This window comes from Folsomia candida, unplaced genomic scaffold (genome assembly GCF_002217175.1).
Source record: "Folsomia candida strain VU population unplaced genomic scaffold, ASM221717v1 Fcan01_Sc015, whole genome shotgun sequence".
NCBI lineage: Eukaryota > Metazoa > Arthropoda > Collembola > Entomobryomorpha > Isotomidae > Folsomia > Folsomia candida.
In genome coordinates, this window is record NW_019091207.1 from 1,410,935 (window position 1) to 1,436,823 (window position 25,889).

The 25,889-nt window shown below is 38.4% G+C and overlaps 3 protein-coding genes across 15 annotated transcripts in view; all 3 read left to right on the top strand.

Moving 5' to 3' along the window:
* The first annotated feature begins 37 nt into the window (after positions 1-37).
* LOC110856127 (endophilin-A) lies at positions 38-20,256 on the top strand. Of its 7 annotated transcripts, none has more exons than XM_035856982.1 (14): positions 38-267; positions 936-2,598; positions 10,182-10,250; positions 10,869-11,000; positions 11,101-11,185; positions 11,282-11,415; positions 11,945-12,035; positions 13,294-13,379; positions 13,938-14,041; positions 14,450-14,574; positions 15,821-15,919; positions 16,949-17,067; positions 17,144-17,187; positions 17,897-20,256. In XM_035856982.1, exons 2-14 carry the CDS (start codon positions 2,554-2,556, stop codon positions 17,973-17,975), a joined length of 1,212 nt encoding a protein of 403 aa, XP_035712875.1. In that variant the 5' UTR covers positions 38-267; positions 936-2,553; the 3' UTR covers positions 17,976-20,256. The 7 variants fall into 7 exon arrangements, with proteins under 7 accessions (XP_035712875.1, XP_035712878.1, XP_035712880.1 ...); XM_035856985.1 differs by having other exon boundaries at positions 11,945-12,011; XM_022104571.2 differs by having other exon boundaries at positions 39-267; positions 11,945-12,011; positions 13,279-13,379.
* Positions 20,257-20,703: 447 nt separating this feature from the next.
* LOC110856228 (exosome complex component MTR3) lies at positions 20,704-22,747 on the top strand. Of its 6 annotated transcripts, none has more exons than XR_004836290.1 (6): positions 20,704-21,025; positions 21,101-21,218; positions 21,297-21,399; positions 21,638-21,784; positions 21,856-22,226; positions 22,568-22,747. XR_004836290.1 is itself a non-coding variant. In XM_035856988.1 (6 exons), exons 1-5 carry the CDS (start codon positions 20,890-20,892, stop codon positions 22,147-22,149), a joined length of 798 nt encoding a protein of 265 aa, XP_035712881.1. In that variant the 5' UTR covers positions 20,704-20,889; the 3' UTR covers positions 22,150-22,183; positions 22,568-22,747. The 6 variants fall into 6 exon arrangements, 3 of the variants coding, with proteins under 3 accessions (XP_035712881.1, XP_035712882.1, XP_035712883.1); XR_002548556.2 differs by having other exon boundaries at positions 21,856-22,217; XR_004836291.1 differs by having other exon boundaries at positions 21,856-22,200.
* Positions 22,748-24,528: 1,781 nt separating this feature from the next.
* Positions 24,529-25,889, top strand: part of LOC110856351 — a 46,725-nt gene continuing 45,364 nt past the window's right edge. Inside the window, exons 1-2 of one of the 2 annotated variants that reach the window (XM_035856974.1) lie at positions 24,529-25,105; positions 25,171-25,393. The gene's annotated coding sequence lies outside the window, so the exon portion shown is untranslated. Of the gene's footprint in view, positions 25,394-25,889 lie in introns of both variants that reach the window. The other variant, XM_035856973.1, reaches the window with a different exon arrangement.

Consider the following 25,889-nt stretch of genomic DNA (forward strand, 5'->3'; position numbering starts at 1 on the left):
ACTATAGGCTCTCAAGTAATAAGCGTATTTTACAACAAAATTTTAACCCTTCTTATTCATATAAAATTCTCGGTATTGGTTTGGTATTTGAGCTTCCTGAGACTCATTTTTCTTCAAGTTGGTCCTCAACTCAACAAACTCAAAAGCTGAGACTAAACTAAACCATATATCGTATCGTATTATTCATTCAGGCAAACATTTAGTTAGTCTTTCTTATCAATTATTATTTCTTATCTTATCGTCGTATAATTCAGCTGAAATTGCCAAGTAAGTTTGTCCTTTAGTAATTACTTGCATTATTCTCTGGTTGGTTAAAAATCAAATCACGAGTTGTGAATTAAAAGGGGACAATAAATCAAAGTAAAAAAATAAATCTTTTAACGTAATTGTAAAATTACGAAAATTAACAACATTGTCTTAATTTTTGCATCATTAGTAAAACACATTTAGAACTATTTCCCGTGGTAAATTGAGTTTGAAGACATACTTATTTTTGACCTGTAAATTAACAAATTTGATAATCAGATTAAATTTAACAAAAATTAAATTGGCGTAGACTCAAGACAATTATGCAATTAAAAGTTAAAAGTATAGGACTGAGTGAATTTAGGAAATTTAATTTCAAATTAAATTTCCTAAATTCACGAGCTAATAGCTCGTGCAATTATGTTTTAACGTGGAGAAAGTAAATAATTCCGTGCTTTCTTTCTTTTACTTTTACTGTCAGACTTAAAAGTCGAATTTCATAATTAGACTTGAATGAAAATTAATCAAAACCAAGTATATTTACTTAAAAAACTTAAATATCATTCCTTTAAAAGAATGGCATTTAAGTATATATTTCTAGCATTTACCAAACACCTATTTATGACGAAATTCTAATTATTTCGCACATACTACTATTTAACACTGCTCTTTTGTTTCTCTCTTTTTAGCTCTGCAATTCCACCGGTGATCCGTGCACAATTACCATTTTTCCATTGATAGTGGGCGTATCACAGAATCCTTATTATTCTCAAATCGGACACTCTATAAATTGACCATTGTTCCTCACAAATAATACTCAGCTGTGTAGTTCCAGCCAGCCTTAAAATCGGAAGTGCACTCCATCCGGCTCCTCCGTATTGTCGAAACCTTGAACCAAACAAAACTCCAATTTCCTTCCTCCTTCCTTTATAAAAGCAAAGTCAAGTCAAGTCAACCGTGACCATCGTCGTCATCATCGTCCCTGAGAGAAAAGCAAGATTTGTCTGTCTGTCAAGCAAAAAAAGGAGAAAGTACTTAAAAAAAGCTCTCTTTCTTTACACAACAGAACAGACTCTCCAAAAGTTGAAGAAGAAGTGCTCTTTGTTGCTTTGCTACTCTGCGAGTGAAATAAGTAAGCGCCTGGCCTGGCGTCGTCATTCTGCTCAAGAAAAGTAAAACCGAGTCAACATTTGGGGCTCAATATTGAAAAGAAAATAGTATTTGTGTTAAGAAGAAAGCACACAGCCCATCGTCTTCGCATTTCATATCCCCATCGGGCTTACTTAAAGTCCAGATAGTGCAGTCCTGCTTTCTTCACACATTTTGTCCCACTGACTGCTAGCTAAGGATCCGTTAACTACACACAGTTTCAATAGTGGTTTGGTCGGTTTGGTGGGTGCAAATACGGAGTGATAGATATTATTAATACGGAAGAAGAGAAAGGAGTTGGTTCGCTTTCTCTACTACTGCTCGAGTCTCGACTCCTGGAACATTACACGGACAAGTCAGAAGCAGAGCAAGTGCAGAAGAATCCTGTTCTCTCAAAACGGCCAGAATATTAGTTCTCCAGTCAGAGTGGGTTTAGTACAATCTAGAATCCAGCAATCTAGATGCTGTAGGAGAAAGCACTCCTCTATTCGGCACCAGTAGTGAAAGAAAGGCGAGGTCCTTCATACATACACGGCTACCAACAAACTTTAACTTTCTCTCCTTTCCTTGTTGTATGGTTGGTTCAGATTTTCACGATACGACGACCGAGCAGGAACACGAACGTATTTACGTACCCGCACGTTCTTACATTCTTCGATAAAGTCTTTTATTTAGTGACGATTGTACCACAATTTAAGAATATTTCGTAATTAAACTCTTATAAAAAAAGTAAATCGTATAGCACGAGAAAAAATTAGATTTAGTTATTTAACAAACCCGTCTAACTTTCAGATAGAATTTTTGAACCCCAATCAATTCGGTGAAAGTATAGCCGAGCCTTAAATTTAATGTGTCCTACATCAACTAAATACAATACACGGCCTGAGTTGCAAATCAACTCTCTGGAACATTATACATACATAAATACCTTCCAACAAAGTGTCTTTTGACAATTTTTAATCTCTACGTAATTAATAATTTTCTTCGTATTCCTCGTTTAAACGAAGCAACGAATAGTTCGTCATCGCGTCTGGAAATTGCATCTCGACCTTCAAGAGTTGGAGGTGGAATTGTCAAGAAAAGTTCGAGATCAAGGTGTCCCGCAGTGTTTGAAGTGAAGTTGGAGTTGAAGAGACAATACCGAATTGAATTTTCACAATGGCTTTCTCCGGGCTTAGGAAGCAAATCAACAAAGCCAATCAGGTAAATAATCCGTTTATACTCGGTTTTCTCTAATTTCGAATGTTCTCCTGTCTTCCTCAATTATATTGTTCTGACAAATACGAACGTTGAGATAAACTACTATATTCACCATACATACATATATGTATGTACATACGCATAGTTAGTTTGCTCGTGCTGATGCCACCGACCGACCAATTTGGATCAAACGACAAGTCCAATTTTTGCAATTACTTTTAATTACTTTCCAATTATTTTTTAAGGTGATTAAGTACGAATTAACGGTATTTACACTAATTTTCACGTAAACGCTCCTCAGTTTCTCATTTGCGCTAATGACAAATTTAGTGCAAAAACCTTAATTCGCAATCTCCGTAATAATGTAGCTCAAGTTTTAAGCTTGTAGAAAAAATATTAATGCAACTACGTGACCTGGAAATTCCAAGCAATTCATATTTCCAATTTACCTATCTACACGAGAATAAAATTAAGTCGTGCCTTTCCCCAAATTAGATTGGATCCTCTTAGCGTTCCAAAAGTTATTTGCATATTTCGAAAAATATGAAAAGAGGAGCAGACGGAATAATAAAGAGCAAATAAATATGAGACAGGTAAAAGATAGAAGGCACGAGAAGGAATGTCGTGACATTGCCGTGTGTGCCTTGGGTTAACAAGATGTCAAGTAAATAGATGCACAAAAATCTCATTCTCATTTCTTCTTCCTCTTTGTTGTTGACTTGCCTTTCACCGCCTCCTCCTCGCTACGAACGTATTTACGAACGTGGGTGTGGATTGGATGTAGTCTAAGTTTTTACAATGCCAAACAACGACACGATTTCCGACAATGCATATAATTTTATTACCGTTGAGCATCGAGTGTGCTCTCTAAAGGGCTGTGCAATCGGGGGAAAGAAATCAATGAAATGGAATAGATCGTGTATATTCATCGGTATTAAACGTATGTAGTTTGTTCGGTCTCTGGAGGCGATTCATGGATAGGTGGGTGTACGCAGTGGCCGCGGAAGCTGCGTGGGGACCCCAGGGTTACGGTTATTCGATGTCCAATCATCTACACATGTTATATATATCCGTCCTTCCTCTATCCTACAATGGTAATGTTCCCAGAGCTTCCGCGGCCACTGGTGTAGGTGTGGGTTGAAGGCAATGGCCGCAGAAACGTGGGTACAATGTCCCCACGGTTATACGGGCAGCCACTTAAGAGATGTTCCATTTGCTAAGAGATACAGTGGCCGCGGAAGCGTGGGGATAGAGGGACAATGTCCCCACGGTTATTCGATGTCCCCATCATCTTATATGAAATCCTCCCTCCCTCCCCCCATTCCTACAATCTTAACGTCCCCAGATGTCCCCTGCTGGTCTTCCGCGGCCACTGTGTGTAGGTGTGGGTGTGGATTAATTCTCCGCACGTTTCCAACTGATTCGGTTGTTAGTTAGGACCAGACAGACAGACTTTCTTGTACGCCAAGCATATTATTTCACTTTAGTCGTGGGCTGTATTTACTATTGACTGCCTGCCTGACTAAAAGTGGTTCTCTGTCAGGATGGACGGATCGGAGAAAGTAATTCTCTGCGTTCAAGTGATAATCAGGAACTTTCTCTTCCTTTCCGGCACTCAATCACGTTCTTGTTTATTTGTGTAGTTACTTCTCTACTCCGACCAAGTTGGGAGGATTAGCAATAAAGGAAAGAATTTGAATGAGGTCAAACTTGGTCAACAACTTTTCGGATTAAGCCGTAATTTTTAGTATCGAACGGAAATTAAGGATGATTGTTAGTTCGTGAATATTTAATTCAAAGAAACTGAGCTCACTTTATTGTCGCATTCATCGTTTTAAGATTAGGAAAAAAATTTGAAATTCTTTCCTTAATTTACATACATTTCGAAGATTAATACATCATTTTTAGCCCGAGTTAATGCTTATGTACCAGTCATGCCTGTCTGTCTATCTACCTATTACGCTCGTCAACAAACTTATCCAATCCACTTGAAATTTTGGACACATTTATAATATGCAAAATTAGGAATTAAGAAATTACGCCCCAATTTATGCCGCATATTTCTTGCACTTTCTCCCAGTTTCTTGCACCTCGCATTTCTTGCGTGGGTTTTATTTTGCAATGTCTGCCTATCTATTGATTACGCACGTAAAACTTATCCAGCCACTTGAAATTTTGGACACGCGTGTAAAATATGCAAACTTAGGAATCAATTTAAAAAATGAGCAAAATGTCTAAAAATAAAAAGGTTGTAATCGTCGGTCTCATACCCACCCACCCACCTCAATTATTCATAACAACCTGACTCGGGCTAAATAAAGCTCCACTTTAGGTTTTGTATTTGCAGTTATTTTTAATTTTAGGATATAATAAGACATGACTGACATACATAAGTTGTCGTTGTCTATCATCCTATTTTTGTGCTTAGCACCCACAACCCACATTTTGTATCCCTGTTTAAACAGGTGGTTCCGTTTTCATTCCTGTAACCTTTTCACAAACCACATTGCTCACCTTACACTGATTTGAATTTACATTTTCAGCTTTCTTCTTCCCCTAAATAATTAATCGGAGAGAGAGAAAGTCTTTCTTGTAGAAAGGCTTCACTCGTCGTGACATGCCTTCTCCAAGACAGGCATGAGTGGCAGGATAAATTGACAGTTTGTTCACTTTAAAAATTAATCCGTGAGCGTATCCTGCATAAAACATGTATTTGCATATGAGACCAGTACAGCACATATTTGCAGAAGCGTACGTTTCCGTCAGTGACCGCGGAAGGGTGCGTGGGGGCAGAGGGACCATGTCCCCACGATTATTCGATGTCCGCATCATCTCCCCATCTTATACCTATAAACCCCTTCCTCCCTATCCTACAATGTTAATGTCCCCACGGCTTCCGCGGCCACTGTATGTACATGCTCCATAATTCTAAAAGAACAGTGGCCGCGGAATCGTGGGTGGGGGCAGAGGGACAATTCCCCACGGTTGTTCGATGTCCCCATCGATCTTATATAAACCCCTTCCTCCCCCATGCTACAATATTAATGTCCCCTCATGTCCCCACGACTTCCGCGGCCACTGCACACAAGTAATGGCATCCTCATCAAGTGAAAGGTGTACATAAACCGTACGCAGCATCAGTTCAGTCAGTGTCTCCCTTCATTATTTTCAAAGTGAGAGACGTAATTTATTTACGTGCCATACATAAAAGAGGAGGACGAGCAGCACACAAAAGGTAGCGAAACACGTTGCGTCGCGTTGTCCAAATAATTTTCATTTAGCGAATTTGCCTAAAACACAGCGCCTTACTTTCTAATGGAGCAACACGTTCGTCCTGTTTCCGGCATTTTCTCTTTCATAACGAACTGCAAGGGCTGGAAAGGCGACTAATTAAGTTAGGCGATGCACTAATGCTCCCATCCGTACTGCTCGGCACTACATATGTATGTACAGTGGCCGCGGAAGCTGTAGGGACATTTGGGGACATTGCCATTGAAGGATTGGGGAGGGAGGGGTTTGTATAACAATGTGGACATCAAACAACCCTGGGGACATTGTCCCTCTGTCCCCCCACCCTTACGCGGTCACTGATTTGATAGAACCACCGACTGATATCTGAGCCCTCGACCACATCAAATACTGCGCTTTGTTTCCCGTCACAGTCTGCTTTTTATAGTGAATGGAATGAACAAAGCAATGTTTTTCGGGTAGAAAAATGCATGCATGCGGGTTTGGAACGTGGGCAGAATCATGACGACGATACTGTCCTGGTGACCAATCGTGTGTCGTGTCTTTCTATTTTTTGCGGAGTGACGACGATCTCCCGTCGCCGAGGTTAGATTCCAGTCCAGCCGACAAGGACTTCAAATAACGTTTTTTATACTATACGACTACTCTGGGACTCTTTAAGTGAAATGCATTTCTGACAAAGTATTACGTACACCCTGATTTTTTGTCTGTCTGATCAAGTACCTTCCTCCCATAAGAGATGGAAGGATGTGGAGAAAGTCAAGTGTCTCGGTTCGATTGGGGCGTACTTTTTTTACGAGAAACGTTAAAAAACGTTCCTTCTTTGCATACTTGGTTTCCATTCCTCTCCGTAAAATCGTAAAGTATCGGCTCCTACAAAGACGGGACAGATTTCCTTTTGACTTGACCTGAATTCATATCCGGTGGTAAAGTAGTAATAGGTAGGCATTAGCACCACCACCACCACCTCGCTAGCTCAGGGGAACGTCCATATATTACGTCATTATTCTAGTGAGTGGGTCTTCGTATCTTTTGAAATTTTCTACCCCTTAACGTATACGTTGGGAGTGGGTGGGGGATAAAATGGGGAATTATTTTTTGATGACGTAATATACGGCCGAACTCTTGGCTGCAGTCGTCTAATTTTCTTCCTCTGCTTGCACCCAATCCTCAGAAGAAGAAGCAGATGCTGTAACATGCCTCCTTCTTCTCGCTGCTGGTGCAGCAGCCTTATCGTATCGCATATAAGACCTAAACTGGTCTGGTCGTATAGTTGGTGAACGGATCGATAATCTCCTCCCGAATTCAGCCAGCCTTTCCTACCAAACTACCATGGGAGGGAATTGAGCCAGCCAAACCAACCGACCAGCATCAACATGGCGTTCTCCGTGTATGTAAAGAGAAAGTTGGCTGCTCTGGTCTTGGAGGAGGAAGGGATAATGCAATCCTGTTGGCTTGACATGGACGACACGACAAAGTGAAAGCAGCTGAATGTGTACGTGAAGTGAAGTGAACTTTCGAGAGGAGAAAGGAGAAGAAAGGCATAGATTTCGCTGTCGGTTTAGCTCCCTTTATTTCTTTTACTCATGCTTTCTCTCTCCAAATACGTGTGTGTGCATGCATGCATGTGCTTGCTAGCCAGTGGCCGCGGAAGCCGTGGGGATAGAGGGGCAATGTCCCCACGGTTATTCGATGTCGGCATCATCTCCCCATCTTATATAAACCCGTCCCTCCCTTATCCTACAATGTTAATGTCCCCACTGCTTCCGCGGCCACTGTTGCTACCCACCCATTTATCTGCTGACATTGGGGCAATCCAGTGGCCGCGGAGGCAGTGGGGACAGAGGGGCAATGTCCCCACAGTTATTCGATGTCCTCATCATCTTATATAAACCCATCCCTCCCCTATCATACAATTTTAATGTCCCCACTGCTTCCGCGGCCACTGTTGCTACCCACTCATTTATCTGCTGACATTGGGGCAATCCAGTGGCCGCGGAGGCAGTGGGGACAGAGGGAAAATGTCCCCACGGTTATTCAGTGTATGCATCATCTGCCCATCTTATATGAACCTCTTCCTCCCCCCATTCCTACAATCTTAATGTCCCCAGATGTCCCCACAGCTTCCGCGGCCCCTGTTGCAACCCACCCATTTCTCTTGGGGCATTATTATTGGTCTGGTTCATTTCCTCGTCGTATGTACTCAATGTCCATTGAAAATTCAATTTAATAATGCCCAACCATATTTTAATCAGGGAATTGTTAGGCAGCCAGCCACCTGGATCGTTTCAGAAAACGAGGACGACGACGACGACGACTAATCTGAACACAATGCGGTTTAATATTTCCTTGACTGATTTTACGACAGATTTAATTGGGCTGTAGATATTGATGAGGTTGTGAAGGAAGAAAAGGAGAAAAGTCGGGGATGTGTACATGTTGTAATTGGAAATATTAATGAAAAGGAGGATAACTGACAACAGAGTGTAACTCTCCCATGACAGATTTCGATTTCCCATTATATTAAAATTTACGAAGAATGGAGGTCTCCCAGCGGATGCGATACGATTTTGAGCAAATTAGTGTCAATCGAGCACAAATTTGGTTAGTATGAAATTTGCGAAAGACACGATCTCCCAATGGGCACGTTTGGCAGAGATATTTGCATCCGAAGAGGAGAACACGCGCAGTAAATTTAGAAAGTGCAAAATTTGTCGACTTTAAGGCGCACTTTCTCCTCTTCGGATGCAAATACCTCTGCCAAACGTGCCCATTGGGAGATCGTGTCTTTCGCAAATTTCATACGAACTAAATTTGCCATCGATTCACACTAATTTGCTTAAAATCGTATCGCATACGCTGGGACACCTCCATTTTTAGTTCTACATAAAAACACGTATATGTCCATACATGCAATTTTAGTGTACGAACGACGGTTAATGGTTGTTGAGCCTGCCTTGCTAAATATATTTCTATTGTGTGCGTGCGTGCAGCTTTCTCCACGTTGAGCCCTAATCCTCCTACCCGGTCGTCGTATTACAATGCGGCATTTTTTATATTTGATTACGTTGTGGCTTAGGCAAGGTGGTTGTGGTGGTGGTTGTGGTGTGGCTATAGCTTTATTGGTCGGACGAGAAGATAAGTGGGCGATATTATTGATGATGACGACGATATGTACTCTGGCTGGGGGCTAAACCCGGTTTAGAAATAGCGTATTAGCGGTGAAAGTTTATTGTCTTCTCCGAACAGAGATCTTCCCTTTGTGAGAGGATTAGTTAGTCGGTTTCATATTGTATCTGATCTGCCCACCAGTTTTAGTAAACTCTTAATAAAATCCTTACATACATGAACAGTGCCGGCGGAAGCGCCAGGGGACCTCGGGGGACAAGTGGCGGGCATTGTTCCTACAGAAATTCAGATGGATTTTATCCTTTCAATGTTAATAAGCCCCTTCAGAAGTAGAATTCTGAAAAATCCTTGTTAATAAGTCCCTCCTCCTTCTATCTCATGATGCTAATGTCCCCCTATGTCCCCCTCTAACTTCCGCCGGCACTGTATACATAAATATAAATCCTTTGCACGCGTTCCTGTCCTCTGTGTACCAGCAACATGATCGGAGCTGAGCTGAGCTGTTGCTTCTCGTAATTGGATGGATGGATCTCCAAGTTCTCGGATGGCGTCAGTGACCGCGGAAGGTGTGGGGACACGTGGGGACATTACCATTGTAGGATAGGGGAGGGAGGGGTTTGTATAAGATGGGGAGATGATGCGGACATCGAATAATCGTGGGGACATTGTCCCTCTGTCCACACGTTTCCGCGGCCACTTTTATTTTACCAACATCACCACTATGGAGCATGTACATACATACCGTGGCCGCGGAAGGCGTGGGGACATTTACATTGTAGGATAGGGGAGAGAACGGTTTATATGAGATGGGGAACTGTCCCCCCACGCTTCCGCGGCCACTGCATGTCATGTCGTGCATGCATTTAGAATCCATATGTACACATAATGATGCTATGTTTGCTCGTAATTAAGCCCATGTTTTGTCGAGATCACGTCTTTATGATGATAATTATGTCGGAATCTAGACCGCGTACACACACAATTTGATATCTTTGTTGCTGTTGGCCTACTTTTCCCAAGTCAAACTTACCATGAAATGAAAGCGGAGAAAGCAAAAACATATCTCATTCCCAGTAAAATATTTATCCTTTATTAGCAAGATGAACAATAGAAAAGGATAAGACACTAATCAAAACTAATTACTAATAATTTTTCCCTAATTAACAATGCAATTCATGCTAAAATGAATGAATGTTTCCCTATTTCAGTACATGACCGAGAAGATTGGCGGCGTAGAAGGAACCCGGCTTGATGATGATTTTATGGAAATGGAAAAGGTATGTACATATGTATACAATGTTAGAAATGGTATTGATTTCTCGGTATTAAGTTGCTACCGCGTGGTATGTAAGTAAATTATACCAGTCCTTACAAATTTGCTGGCGATATGGTAAAACTTTAATATTGACCTATATTACTACACGGTTGACGGTATCACGGTATTACTTATCAATTCCGCGTTGGTAAAGTCACACATGAATACCGCCTGGTATTACTTTAATACTGGATTTATACACTGTTACAAATCTTGTGTAGTCAGGCACGTATTGACTCCTCGATATTGAAGTTGCTACCAGTTGGTATTAAAATTGTACCAGTCGTTAAAAATTTATTTGCTAGCGATGTGGTAAAACTTTAAAGCCGAGCTATCACTATACGGTATTACTTATCATTGAAAAGTTATACCAATTTTGAAGAGTCATACATGCATGAATACCGCTTGGTATCATTTTAATCCTGGATTTCTAAGAGTCTATGTTAAATATTGTACTGCATAATTTAACCATTCATTAATAAATGATGCCTTCGACTCGTCCAACATGTCCGATTTAACATGACCGATAGCAAAATCACTTTGAACCAATATCATGATTGTCATTCATATATGTATTTAGAAAACCGACGTTACGTGCGAATTGGTGGAAGAACTGCAGCTTAAAACGCGAGAATATTTGCAACCAAATCCCACCGCGAGGGCGAAAATGGCAGCAGTAAAAGGAATATCGAAACTGAGTGGCCAAGCCAAAGTAAGCACTTACATTCATACATTAATTCTGAGAATTTAATTGTGCATTTAACTAAACCATGATAAAAACTGAGCTAAAATGTGCTAAAATGTGGTCACAGGCTTCAACATATCCCCAGCCAGAAGGCGTTTTGGGTGAGTGCATGTCCACGTATGGCAGGAAACTTGGGGAAGACAGCGTTTTCGGTACAGAAAGCTTTTTAAAGTGCAACTACACTTGAAACCCTAATGATTTACGACACTTTAACATGGCCGTAATTTAATTTTGTTTGGGATCAAAAGCTCAAGCTCTAATAGAAGCGGGGGAAAGTTTGAAGCAAATGGCGGATAACAAGTACGCCCTAGATGATAATGTCAAGCAGAATTTCCTGGAACCACTTCATCACTTACAGACGAAAGACTTAAAGGAAGTTATGGTACGGACCTATACAGTCTTTATGTTCACAATATATTAATTCTTTCATAAGCATATCCGCAATTTCTTTAAAGTGAAGTACATATACCAGACCTATCTATTTGTACTAAAAACTTGAATTTACTGAATACCCATGACATACAAGCAGTGTTTCGGGGTTTAGCGAATTCTTGCTTCTGGTTTCATTTTGTGCAATGCGAGGTGCAAGAAACTGGGAGAAAGTGCAAGAAATATGAGCCATCCGGTCACGCGCCGTATAAAGTATAACAGCGAGGCGTAGATTCTTGCACTTTCTTGCATTTCTTGCAGGTCAAAATATTTATCTGCAAGAAACCTTTTTCTTCCCGTTATTTCTTGCACGTGGTTACTTGCATCCGAAACACTGCACACCGGATAACAGCGCAAAGATGATATGCCCTGACCTAAATATTTCTGATATTAGTTATCTCTAGTCATGCTTTCGTACTATTGCGGATATGCACATATGTACCGTATTGACTAATTATTGTTCTAATTCTTTTCCTTTTCAGCATCATCGTAAAAAGTTGCAAGGGCGACGGCTAGATTTTGATTGTAAAAAAAGAAAGCAGTCCAAAGGTATGCACGATGTTGGTGGCAAAGTTAAGTGTCTAAAGCGTCTCTCACTTCACCTCTTACGTATCAACCATCCATTACTATTCTTATCCATTTTTATTCTCTTATCTTATTATTATGGATGCTGACGGAAATGCAGTATTTTTGGAATGAGTAGTCATACATAGTAGAACCAAAAATAATGATATATTTTTGAGCATGGTACTTTCTTCGATTGCCTGATATTCATTTGTTTTATCTCTTTTACAACTTCAACTTCTAAGGGAAAACTCCGCAAGCGAGTCCGTTCGGGAGTCCTGCCCATAATTTCTCTGGAGGCAGACAAGCTCCTGGTAAAAAACAGAATTGAATGATGGTGGCACATTCTTTTTTAAATCGTTAATTGCACTTTATTCGCAATCCTCTTGTTACAAGAAAGACTTTTGCAAATTGTGTCGCCCCAAATTGTGTTTTGTCATTATTTTTATTGACGTCTCAAAAAACTCACGTATTTATTATTCAATTGACTTAATCGAGTTGAATTTTGTTGTAAGCTCAAAAATATGACAGCCAGTGAAGTTGATGTAGTAATGTTGCATTGTAGAGTATTTTTTTAGTGGATAGAATTATGCGCACAAATTTTGGCAGTTTTTGGAATGATATATGTACATGCATACTGCATTAAAAATTACTTATTTTATGATTTCACTTAAATATTATTGTTGTTTCAGAGGGGGGATATGTATTTAGGAAAGAAACGTCAAAATATTTCAGAAATATGTATGAAAAAAATATAAAAATGATAATTTTTGCAAAATTTGACCTTAATTCTCTGGAAAAGTTAATTCTCTGGATTTTTTGTGGTCTAATTCACCAAAAAAAATTCGTGTCACATCGTTGAAGAATTTATAAAATACATATTTTCGAAAAAAAATATCTAAAAATTTTACGTATTTTTCGAATAATAGTGAAAATATTTATAAATATGTATATGCCTGAAAACCCAGAAATACGAACAATATGTGAAAATATTTTGAAATTTTTGTGATCTATAAGAGTTAAGCGTCATTAAATGAGAAAGTTTAAAATAGTATATAAATACATATCCGCTCTCTGGTTATTATTAATAATTATTTATTTATGCTTTGTTATTTAGTACTGATATGTTTTGTTTTTTGTTTCATTTTTTATTTATGTTCATTGGATGACCGTTCGTTCGTTTGATTTTCTTTGGTTTTGCACTTCACTGGATTTTCTCAACCATGTTTAAACAACGGTTCTGATGAAATAGATAAAAAAATTACAGATGACGAAATAAGATTGGCAGAAGATAAATTCGCCGAAAGTTTACATTTGGCCCAAATGGGGATGTATAATTTGTTGGAGAACGATGTAAGGAGTTTCAGATTTGTGGAACGTCCGGAAATTATGTCACGCAAAAATGCAGATTTTTTATATCCTCCCTTTCCTCGCGTTACACCCATGTGTACCTGTTCAAAAATTTAGTTTTCATTCAAAAGTCAATCATCTCGATTTCTAACTGAAGATTTTCATTCACATTCAGTCATTTTCTTTCGAATTCATTTCACTTCATTTCACTTCATCGGACTTCATTTCTTACTTCGCCCCATGTATTAAGCATAGGGTGTAAAATGAAGGAGTGAAGAATCCTATCATTCACGGTTATTCATCTGAAATGACAGAATGCTTCAGTGATTTTGACTCAAATGACTCAGGAAATTCATTTTTATTCACCATTATTCATCATCATAATCACTAAAATGAATGAAAATGAACAGGTTACACCCCCTTTTCACATGTGGCGAAAATGGGCTTATCACGCAAAACTTTTATCCTCTCAGCCGTGACATAATTTATGGACATCCCCTTACTTTAAAAATAGCTTACTGGTTGGGATCTAATTATTTTTTATTCTTGGCGACCCCACAGATAGAGCAAGTCTCACAACTAGCAATGTTCACAGAGTGTCTGCTAGAATACCACAAGCAGTGTACCGAGATTTTAACCGCGTTATGCAGCACATTGGAAGAAAAGTAAGACATTTTTTAACATAATTTTTATTACCTTAGGACTCATCGCCAAAATAGTCAAGATTAAAACATTTTTAATCATTTCTCCGCTCTGGAAATTTATTTTTTAATTCTGGACGACAGATTTGTAGAACAGGTCGTTCCCGATTTTGTAAAAATATACACTCCAGATTTTAACGCGTTTTGAAGGAGGAGATCTCAAGGTTAAGAAGCCTTCAGAAAAATTGGAACTGGCTTAAAAAACTCACCGGCATTCTATTAATCAACTCACGGCAAATTTGACGGCAAATTTGTAAATAAATTCCCAGAGCCGAGAAATGATTAAAATGTGCCGATTTTGATAATGAATCATCGAGTCCTACGTTAATAACATAATTTTGACCGTTTAATCATTTTTTCTCCTTTTTTCAGGAAAGAGGAAGCCGCATCCAGACCGAAGAAGGAGTTCACACCGAAAACGGTTCACGATCTTCAATTGAATCTTGACGGAACTGACAGTCTCTCCGACCACATTGGATCTAAAGATACTCTGAACGGTACCGGTGGACCCCCACCCCCATACTATCCGTCTACACATTTTCCTCCATTTCAAGGCATGATGCTTACCCGCTTCTCTTTTTTTAGTTTAGAATTCAGTTCTTATGTACCAATATTTTTGAAAGAGAAATCCATACTTTTCGGATAAGTTGATTTTTTTTACTAATTATGAAGCAGCAAAAAATCACAAACTATTTATAATGAACTAGGATTGACATTAGTTCAGATTTTGTGTAGTAGAGCATCAATTATGTAAGACGTGTGAAATTGTGAATTATTACGGATTCACACACTATTTTAACTTGTATCATGTTTCCAGAATTTGCGGTGCTTGTCACCAATTCCATTCCAAACCACTTAACCCTTAAATGTAACACGGCAGGTAAACTCGTAATCAAGCCGACGTTTGTATGTATCTAGTACTTATGAATACATTCGTGGTTATTATAGAAATATGTGTATCCAGTGGCCGCGGAAGGGTGAGGTCAGAAGAGGGACAATGTCCCCACGGTTGTTCGATGTCCGCATCATCTCCCCATCTTATATAAACCCGTCCCTCCACTGTTAATGTCCCCACCACGGCTTCCGCGGCCACTGAGTGTGTTACATGTCGTCTCATTGTTGTATCGTGTAATCTTATCTCTGTCGCTTTCTCCAAGTACCGTAAATACTCTATTTTATAGTCCGATCTTGAGCCAAAGTTTGGAAAATTTAATAAGCTTGTCTCTAATTATAGCATTCGTTTAAGGCCTCTTCTTCAATTCTTGAAGTTATGCATAACCGAAAACAAAATTATCCGGGTCCCCGATTATACCCGGTTTGTAATTGTAGCCGGATCTGAGCTGTCTTTAGACCCGGGTATAAATAGAGTATCTACGGTATCTATTTAATTTGTCTATCGCTCTGTTAATGGCTTTCATTCTGCATGTATTCCCTTATTCTTGTCTCTTTTTATTATAATTTCTCTTAAAAATCTCACACTTATCATTTATCATTTGTACATACTTTTAATTGACTGCGTCTAATCATGCCCGAAGCTTTAGTCCTGTGACGCAACAGCAAAAAACAAGTAGTTGTGCTCTCTCTATCTCGCTCTAGACCGCAGTAGTAGATCTCTCTCTTTCCCCCCCCTTGTGCCCCCGTCCCTGTAAACTAATGAATTACCACCACACAAAAATATGCAAATCTTTCGTAGTTCGTGAGGGTTTCAATTTTTGGTTTTTGGTTGGTATTTGGGTTATTCAGGGACAACTCCGCAAAGATCTCCTCTGCCGTCTCCTGGCAATCCTAAGCGAGAATGGGAGCCACTCTTCTCCGGCAATAATCCACCGAAATCTGATGATGGTAAAAAAAATGCCAACTATGTAACGCTCTCTCTGAATCTCTGTTAGCTTGCCCGACCTTAATACTAAATTCTGTGTATATTTCTGAACCCTCGAACCCCATTTTTCTCCCCCGTTTTGGGTGTATATTTGTGCAGCCATAACTTAACTTTCACCGGCTGGCTAGTGGGTGTCTTCCGCGCCTCCTTATTTCTTAAAGGGACATGTTTAACTGATCATAATTTAGTACTACGCCCGACCATGATAAGTGTTTTCTACGAAATACTTTCTTTACTCATGATAAAGTATTTCGTTGTCGATAAGTACTCGATTTTGCCAGGCATGTTAAGATCGTTCGAAAATTAAAAAAAAACTTTGCAAATTTTATCGATTCTTGTATAGCCCACATTGAAAGCTTTTGCTGGTCAAATAAGCTTGAGGGGACATCCATAAATTATGTGACGCAAAAATCGCGAATTTGTAGACCCCACCCCCTCCCCATTTAACATGTGTCACAAAGGCACGATATCATTGGAGCCTTGGATCCCCCTCCCCCTCTTGCGTGACATAATTTATAGACGGTCCCCAAAACTTTCTCTATGATATGGTTAACTTGAATTTCATTATCCATGATAAGAGGAAGTATTCGGGAAAAAAGTATGACATAATTATGGTCGCAAAAAGTACGAAATTATGCCCAGTTAAATAGGACCCTTTCTAAAAAACAACGCACCTGTTCTTGATGAGTCTTCTTATTTTTCTTCTGCAATCTATGCAATTTCAACCTCCTCTTTTTCTCACTGACTTTCTCCCACCAAAAATAATGAATGACATCATGACACGTTTTACTTATACAGGAACAAAGCAAAGGGCCCAAAAAATTTTCAGTTCCGTTAAAGTTTCACTTGGTCAAATAAGTTTGTATTGCCCAATTACTTATTACTAGCACAGTTTATATTCGATCGATTATACAATAGTTTATTTATGTATATCAGTAAAATTCGTTTCTGGAAATGGAAATTTTTACATAAATTTCTTGAAATTATGACAGCCTCGCCAATACCGTCTCCGATGAAATCTTCTGGAACCAGAACTCCTGTCGTTCAAGGGCCTTCTTGTCAAGCACTGTATGATTTCGATCCAGAAAATCCGGGCGAGTTGGGATTCAAGGTTGGTCACATAATATATACATAATTATGATTCTCATTGAAAATTTACGTAACTAATCCCCATATTTCTTTTGTAGGAAAGGGATATGATACAATTGGTCAGTCGAATTGATGAGAACTGGTAAATAAAATTTATAAAAACTACTTTTGTTATATCATTGTGGGAAATGAGAATGGGTATTTTGAGTGTTTCGTTTCTTGCGGGTGGTTTGCTACATTTCTTGCACTGCAAGGGAAGCAATGCAAAACATGCGAGGTGCAAGAAACAGAGAAAGTGCAAAAAATAGGCTCTATGTAGCCACGCGTAGTTTCTTGCGCCTTGCATTTCTTGCAGGTCAAAATAGTCGCAAAGACCACTTTCTTGCAAGTGAATTGAATTGAATTTTATTGGCTTCCTTTTTGGGGCCATAGGCCCATAAAGGTACATGTTCATAAAATATTGTACAATATTTGTTATCACTTTCTTGCAAGTGGTTACCGGCCAGTGTTTCATTTCGTGTGGGTTTGCTACATTTCTTCCACTGCAAAACAAGAAATGCGAGGTGCAAGAAACTGGGAGAAAGTGCAAGAAATATGCGCAATCTAGCCACGCGCTGTATAAAGTATTTACAGCGGCGGGCATAGTTTCTTTTGCATTGTATTTCTTGCAGGTCAAAATACTTCCCTGCAAGAAACCACTTTCTCCCCCTTATTTCTTGCAAGTCACTACTTTCACCCGAAACACCGAGTAGTTTGAGATTGACTTTTGCAAGAATTCCCACAACCACAATGATACATATGTAACGGTATTTATACATGGTTTAGTTACCCATTTATGTAATCTTACCCAGGTACGAAGGATGCGTAAATGGAAAGACAGGTTTCTTCCCTGTCAGCTACGTTCAAATTCTTGTGCCATTGCCACAATGAATGGGAGAAAGTCAAAAATAATGAAAAACAAGATAAAAATACCAAGAAAGAGTTGAAGAAACAAGTAAAAAAGAAATGTATGACTCGAAATTGCTAGAAATTGTGGATTCCCTCTTAATCATGTAAAAAACGTAGTGGTGTTTTTGTGTAATCAAAACATGTAGAAATCATCAATCAAATATCTCATTACTGTACGCCCCGTGCAAAAAACTTCATTGTAAATATTTCAAAATTTTCAAAATTTAAAGCTGGCAACACCCGGAGCGAGATTATCAATACAGTATAAAAAAAGCCAGTTAAATAATTATGTAAATGAGACCGTCATTAAAAATCTGACCCAAATGAAAGAGTGCGTAGACAGAAAAGTAAAGTCAATTTCCCACGTGAAATATAAAAATGCATGTTAATCAAATACATAGCTTTTAATTCTTAACATTGTATGTAAGACGTTTAAAAGTCCACGGATTTTATCCATTGAACTTTTTAAACTCTTACAGATTCTGACAATATAGCCAAAACTTCAAATTTTAAATATATACATAATTAAATATCTACAATTCAATCTCAAAGTGAAAAAAATGGAAGCAGGTGAAATACTACTAATAATTGTAAATCTTAACCATCTTATTCTCCGATAAGATGGTGACGATAATAACATAAAATAGATAATCACATACATAAAAGATAAGTGTTTCAACATGCAAAAATTGTAATGTATAGATGTGCATACATAGATTACAGAGTACGGTACGAGTAGACAAAGAGATTACTTCGATGATGCGCGATGAATATATTTTGTGTTGTTATCCTGTACTTAATATCAGTAATTAATTAATTAATAATATTATTTTGTACATACACATTAAATATTTTAATATTCTTGGTCACTATAATTAGAGTAATAATAGATACTTACAAATTACCTGTTTACTTACTTACATATGTAAATTATTAGCGTATGGATGGATGGATGACAAGTAATAATTGACTAAATATCAACAATCAAATCAAAAACCAATAATGCAGATACACCAATTAAGACTTTTAACAATATGTATGTATGTAAATCACAAAATCACATTACATTCTCCTTTTAAACCTTGCATGTAATTCATAGATAACAACAACACTGCTGATATTAAGAAACGTTGAAAATTGTAGTAGAAAAAAAGTAGACATGCGAAAATTATGTAGATTTATAAATAGATATGCAAATCCTCTAAAATCTGCACACTTAATACAAAAGTAGTTCATCTCTCATGCTGCAATTAGTGACTTTAAAAGCTTGTTATTTAGTACGGTGTATGTAGTCTCTACCGAAAGATATTGCTTCAAAATAATAATAAAATGTACCACTTTTACCCTGTCAAATCAAAATTTCAAAAATAGATACACATAAATATGTAAGTAGCCCGTTAAGCGAATAATCAATCGGATGTAACAAGATGGATCATTTTATTAATTAATTAGTTCCGTATAATTAATATCCAATTGAATGCCCATTTGTTCATGGCGTGGCCTCCCTGGAAAAATTTTGCTTTCAAACAACTTTCGAACAAATCAACAAGTTATTGATTAGCGGATGAGCCTCTCATGCCAAATGTGCTGAAACTATATGTGATGTTAAATTTAGACGGGATGTTGCGTTGTGAGTGAGTCGTCATCATATGTAGATAAGTAGAAGAAGACCAGAAAAATAGAGGACAAGATAAGAAGAACAAGAACAAGTAGAAACAATTAAATTATTGATTGCATGAATGGATGAGTAATTAATTAAATTAAGTTACAAACTAAATTTAGGACGTCTCAGTTAACGTAAATATGTATTTGTATCCCACATTTGTAATTAATTAATTAACAATGAGACAGAAAGAAGATGAAGAAGAGGATGAACAGTCGACTGTTTTTTGCAAATTTGGATATTATTCATTTGTAATCGCGAAAACTTTATTACTTTTGATGATGAAGCCTCATTTATAAAAATGGAACTGATCCCGAGATAATTAACTGATTTACCTAATTTTTATTATGAAACGTGGGATAAAGGATATCATGAATGATGAGTTGCCAGTAAATTGTAGTAGAATTAAATTAATTAAATACAGCAAAGCAACTAAATTAAATTAATTGTATGTACATGCATATTATTTAATTATCTAGGGGTTAAAGTTAATGTGTAACTCTGTAATCTAATAATTAATAATATGATATCTTTGATCTGAATCTGAGTGTGCATTCGTTTGAATAAAAATAACTAATTGATGTCGAACATGCATTTTAATTAGGTGGTGTGGTTGTGATGTCCAGTCATTATTCTGACACATAATTGTCCCCGTCATACGTAAATCTAGCAAAAAATTATGCTTTTTTGCAGCCGTAGTGTGCAAATTCCGAGCCATTTTTTTACTACAAATTTCTGGGTTGTGTGGAATTTGGATGAAAACTCTGTTCAAAATTTGGAAAGTTTTTGGAACTTTGCCTAAAATTCGCTGCCAGGCTTATAAAAATGCATAAAAAATGATCTTTATTGATCACAATTCCTGAAATTTAAATAAAGATTACTTATAAAGGTGTGCCAATTTTTGTGCCAATTTTCATGCCAATTTGCCAATTTTTAGCACACAATTTGCACACTTTTAAAAAAATTATGAAGGAGAAAGCTAACAAAACTTGTGGAGAAAGTCGCATTTGCGAAAAATGAGACAAAAAGTGAGACAACGATGAGATGGTGGGAACCAGAATTGCAGCAACAACCACATGCACCACGAACCTTGTTTTTTCGCACATTGTCAAAAGAAAACTATTATAAATTAAATTATAGGTTTAATTGTAGACTTAATTATCACAAATCGTTACACCAGAAATATATCCTATCCGTCTACAAGTTTTTGAAAACCAAATTTCATTACACGAGATGGAAGAAGAACAAGATTTCAAAAGTGTACGAGGCCTAACTCGTTCGGAAGCGCTATATCCAAGATTGCCACTAATTAATCCAGAAACTAATTTGAGGCAGGATGGCAGGCATACGAGCAACATTCGACCAATTTGTGAGAACTACTTACAATCAATTATTTACTAAATTAACTTGTTAATAATTATCTTCCACATTTGATTTGATTTAGTTTTGCAAACCGGAATTCGACAAGGAGCCAAGGGTTCAGCCTACATTGAGCTTGGAACTACTAAAGTTATCTGTATCATCTCAGGGCCCAAGGATTTACCAAAGAAGGTTGATTTCAGGTAGATAATACAGACTTTTGTATGAAATATCATTAATAAATGATAACAATGACTAAATCTTTAACTATTTACAATTAGTACGACGGGATTACTATCCGTGGAAGTACAACTTGTTGGTGGGAAGGTTCCAGAGAGAGATGTAACTTTAATTAAGGAATGTCTCGAGGCTACGATTCTACTGGTACGTATGCATCCATTAAATAACTAATTTACATAAATGAAAATGCTATAAGAGAACGTTCATAAAGTACATAAACATTAGCGATTTTTTGACTCCTCCCTTCCCTCCCCCTTGTAACGGGTTACACTCCCTTTTTAACATTTGGCGCAAGTTGACCAACAACCTGACCCTTCTCTCCCCCTCCGCTGCGATATGTATTTTATGAACGTTCCCTAAATTATTTTTTCTGTATAAATAGGACAAGTTTCCCAAACTAATATTGGAGATTTATCTCACAATAATGGAGGACGGTGGGTCTGCAATGTCTGCATGCATCACGGCCGCTGGAATGGCCTTACTCGAAGCAGGAATTCCTCTTTTCGACACTTTAGTCGGATCGACCTTGGTGTGTGGTATTTCATTTCAATAAATGTTAATTGATTACAACATTAATTAATTAACCTTATGTTTCGCCAGTTATACGACGGAAAAGATTTTTATCTGGACCCTACCCGTCAAGAAATCGAAGTCGTAGACTTAACCGACCAAGAGAAGAATGACAAAGGGGGCGGCCTAATAACCATGGGATATCTTCCATCTAGAGAACAAATCTGTTTATTTTCCATGGAAGGAAAAATGGGACCCCTCGTCCTCGACTCTGCGATAGATGTTCTCACTCAAACTAACCTACAAGTGTATTCCGTCGTGAAGAAACAAGCTGCTCACCTCCTCGTGCAGGAAGAAGATGATCCAGCAGAAAATACCAACTAATTAGGCAGAAATACTAATAATTTTATTTAACAATGTTCCATTTTTTCACTTGTACTAACAATGGGATGGTGTGACGTGTAACCCTCCGATTTGGTTGGAAATTTGAAATTACGTGGTCCATGTCAATACAACCAACGTTTCTTGCAGCAGTTTGTGCGATGATCAGAATTTGTCAAAATAGTTGGGGGCAAAGTTGCAAAACCGGCAATTTTTACCAGGCGGAGGAAATAAACACAACTTCAATTCCCTTACCGTGCTAAAAAATCGCCCGTTTTTCAACTTTAACCTCAACTATTTTGGCAAATTCTGATTATCGCACAAACTGCCTGAAGAAACGTTGGTTGTATTGACATGAATCACATAATTTCAAAATTTCAGCCAAATCGGAGGGTTACACTTCACACCATCGCATTGTAAGTACGCATTTCTTACTTGCAAAATTTTGTCGACTTTGCTTACATACTTTAAAATCACGGTGGCTCAATGACACTTAATTCAATAAGTAAGATGCATGCCTATTTACATACATTTTTTTCATGACATCATGTTTTTGCTGGTATAAGCAATAAAAAATATTACACTGTATCATAAACTATTAGCTATAACTTGTTGAGTGAGGTGCTTTGCCCAAATTTGGAGAGTCAAGATATTTGAATACTTGGCTCAGTTTTCCACTCCCAATCTGGATATCAACACCCATGTTGATCATGGACATGCTCAATCGCCCGTGCCAAACTGCATAAATATCATATTTCATACTAAAAGCAACAAATAAATCCAAATATTTGTTTGTATGTAAAGTAAACCACTCCACCAAACCTTGTACAATAATTGGCAATGGTCTTATAGCATTGTACATACATAATACATACATATTTGCAATAAAATGGATAATAGTGCTTGCTACTTGTATGGAAATTTTACCACGGTCTGAGGAAGATTGACGAACAGTGTTTCGAGTACAAGTAACGTTTTTGCAACTTGCAAATTGCAAGGAATAATGCAAGAAGGTGTTTTTTGCAGGTATTTTGACCTGCAAGAAATGCAAGGTGCAAGAAACTACGCCCCGCCGGCATACTTCATACGGTGCGTGGCTTGATGTCGCAGATTTTTTGCAGTTTCTTGCACCTCGCATTTCTCCCGTTGCTGGTTTTCCAGTGCAAGAAATTTAGCAAACCGGCAAGAAAGTGTTTTTTTGCGGATATTTTGACCTGCAAGAAATGCAAGGCGCAAAAAAAAACTACGCTCCGGCGCTAAACTTCATACGGCGCGTGACTTGGTGGCGCATTTTCTTGCACTTTCTCCCAGTTTTTTGCACCTCGCATTTCTTTGCATTGGAGTGCAAGAAATATATCCACAAGAAACGAAACCCTATTCATGAAACTGGTCACTAGAGAATGTAGATTCGTCTCCATTATTCATTTCATTCCACCACCTAACCTAATACAACTCTTGTGTCTTGACGTTCGTTCGTCCTGGATGTCAAAATCCATCCGAAATGCCCCCACCGGACCAGAATTCTATTTCAAGTCCAAAGCCATAAATCCACTTTTGATTTTCTTCCGACAAATCCCACTTGTGACACAAACAAAGCTCACCCACCACCACCAACACCACCATTATTGGCACTTTTATACCAAAAACAGCATCGATTCGATATGTTCGTATCTCTCCAAAGAATCTCACCCTGCGAAACTTCCCAATAATACCAAAATTCCTGTGAGCCACGAAATTGCACAGCAAATCTTTTCCCTTTCTATCAGTAGCCGCGGAAGCGTGGGGGGAGACAGAGGGGCAATGTCCCCACGGTTGTTCGATGTCCCCATCATCTGCCTATGTTATACAAAGTACAAACCCCCTCTTCTTCTATCATACAATGTTAAGTTCCCAGATGTCCCCACAGCTTCCGCGGCCACTGCTTTCTATTCCCAACCCACCCACTTTATCCCTCGTATTGTATTAAAAAGTGGTTCATTCTTACCCAAAGGTACCATTTCGTATAATGACCAGTGGCCACAGAAGCATGGGGACATTACCCCTCTGTCCCCACGGTTGTTTAATGCCCCCATCATCTACCCATCTTAGATAAATATACCCCTCCTCCCCTATCCTACAATGTAAATCCCCCAAATGTCCCCACAGCTTCCGCGGCCCCTGCATACATATAATGACGACGATATCAAACCCGACGCACTCACCGGTCTCTTTTACTTGTTTAATTTCTTCTGGGACTTTGCCTTTGAGATGTAAATTATTTGTTTTGTGAACCATCCTCGTCTCACTTTTCCTCGCAAACTCGGCTGTATACATATGTATATTCATCCTACTGGTTTTTGCTCTCAAATTGGCAGTCTCAACTTGCTCTCTTCTCTGCTTGAGCTCGCTCAGTCTCATCTCCTCCGCCGTCCAAAGTTTCTGCTCCTGCCTGACGAACCAGTCGTGTCGAGTTGGTCGACTGAAACCCAACTCTTTTCTTCTTCTTCTTCTTCTCACTGGCAATTTTGCAAACCAAACCACAAAACCAAAAACTTTTCTCAACTTTTCCACCTCAAGATTTCAAAAACTTGGGTGAAAAAGGGATCATCCCACATCCCACCCGAGAGGATGATTACCCTGGAACAGAAGTGATGTGACATTTCTTCAGCTTTCTCTCAAACTTCTTGGGAGTGAAAGTGAGTCTCAATTTTGTCTCCTGAAACAGAACAATTTTCAAGTAAATGGGATAAATAAAAGACGAAATTTAACCTAAATACTTTTAAATTAAATGTAATTTTCCATTATTGTGACAAATTCGCAATTTAATTTGCTAGTTTTGAATGTGAATCTCAACTTTGTCGTGAAACTGTGAATAGAAAAACTAAAAGATGAAGTTAACTTAAATACTTTTACATTGAATGTATAACGGAATTTGTTTCCTTTATTGGGACAGATTCGCAATTAAATTTACTACTTTTAGGTAAGTTTTAAGGACTAAATTATATTAAGAAAAATAGTAACGAAACCACAAATACGACGAAAAAGCAGTTGGAGGAAGGACAGATTGAAAATAATCATGGAAAAAGAAGAACACCCGAAAAAGTGTGGTCTCTCTTCTTGGAAAATATTTCTGGAAAACACGAAAACGCACTTTCAAACTGCGTAAGATTACGGATGTAAAAGAACTAATTTTTTGCACAACTGGGACGAAAACAAGAAGATCACGAATTGCAAAAAAAGAAGAAGAAGCAGCAGGAGAGAGACGAAGGTAAGAAAGAAGTTTATTTTTTTCTGGTAAATAGGCCTCTACATAATTAATGGTTATGTTCAGTGGCCGCGGAAGCGTGGGGACAGTGTCCCCACGGTTATTAGATGGTCCCATCATTATATAAATCCCTTCCTCCCTTAACATACAATCTTAATATCCCCAGGTGTCCCCACACCTTCCGCGGCCACTAGATACTAGGTGAAATTATATGATTCTGAACTTTCATCGCGTACATATCATAAGAAATCCAGTCCGTTTTTTTTCGCTGCTTCCTGTTTTCTAGGATGCGGTCATGGCCGAGCATGATCATCACCACCACGCATTTCTGTACTTTCTTCTTACAATTAAACAGTGGCCGCGGAAGGGTGTGGACAGGGGGGCAATGTCCCCACAGTTATTCAATGTTCTCATCTTATATAAACCCCACCCTCCCCTATCTTACAATCTTAACGTCCCCACATGTCCCCACACCTTCCGCGGCCACTGTTCTTCTCAG

Bases quoted from the DNA above. Each gene is read 5' to 3' on its own strand.
- LOC110856228 (XM_035856988.1), top strand. From the start codon at position 20,890: ATGGAAGAAGAACAAGATTTCAAAAGTGTACGAGGCCTAACTCGTTCG. The intron at 21,026-21,100 runs GTGAGAACTACT...GATTTGATTTAG, and splicing joins GAGCAACATTCGACCAATTT to TTTTGCAAACCGGAATTCGA. The intron at 21,219-21,296 runs GTAGATAATACA...ATTTACAATTAG, and splicing joins CCAAAGAAGGTTGATTTCAG to TACGACGGGATTACTATCCG.
- LOC110856127 (XM_035856982.1), top strand. From the start codon at position 2,554: ATGGCTTTCTCCGGGCTTAGGAAGCAAATCAACAAAGCCAATCAG. The intron at 11,186-11,281 runs GTACAGAAAGCT...TGGGATCAAAAG, and splicing joins TGGGGAAGACAGCGTTTTCG to CTCAAGCTCTAATAGAAGCG. The intron at 13,380-13,937 runs GTAAGGAGTTTC...GCGACCCCACAG, and splicing joins ATAATTTGTTGGAGAACGAT to ATAGAGCAAGTCTCACAACT.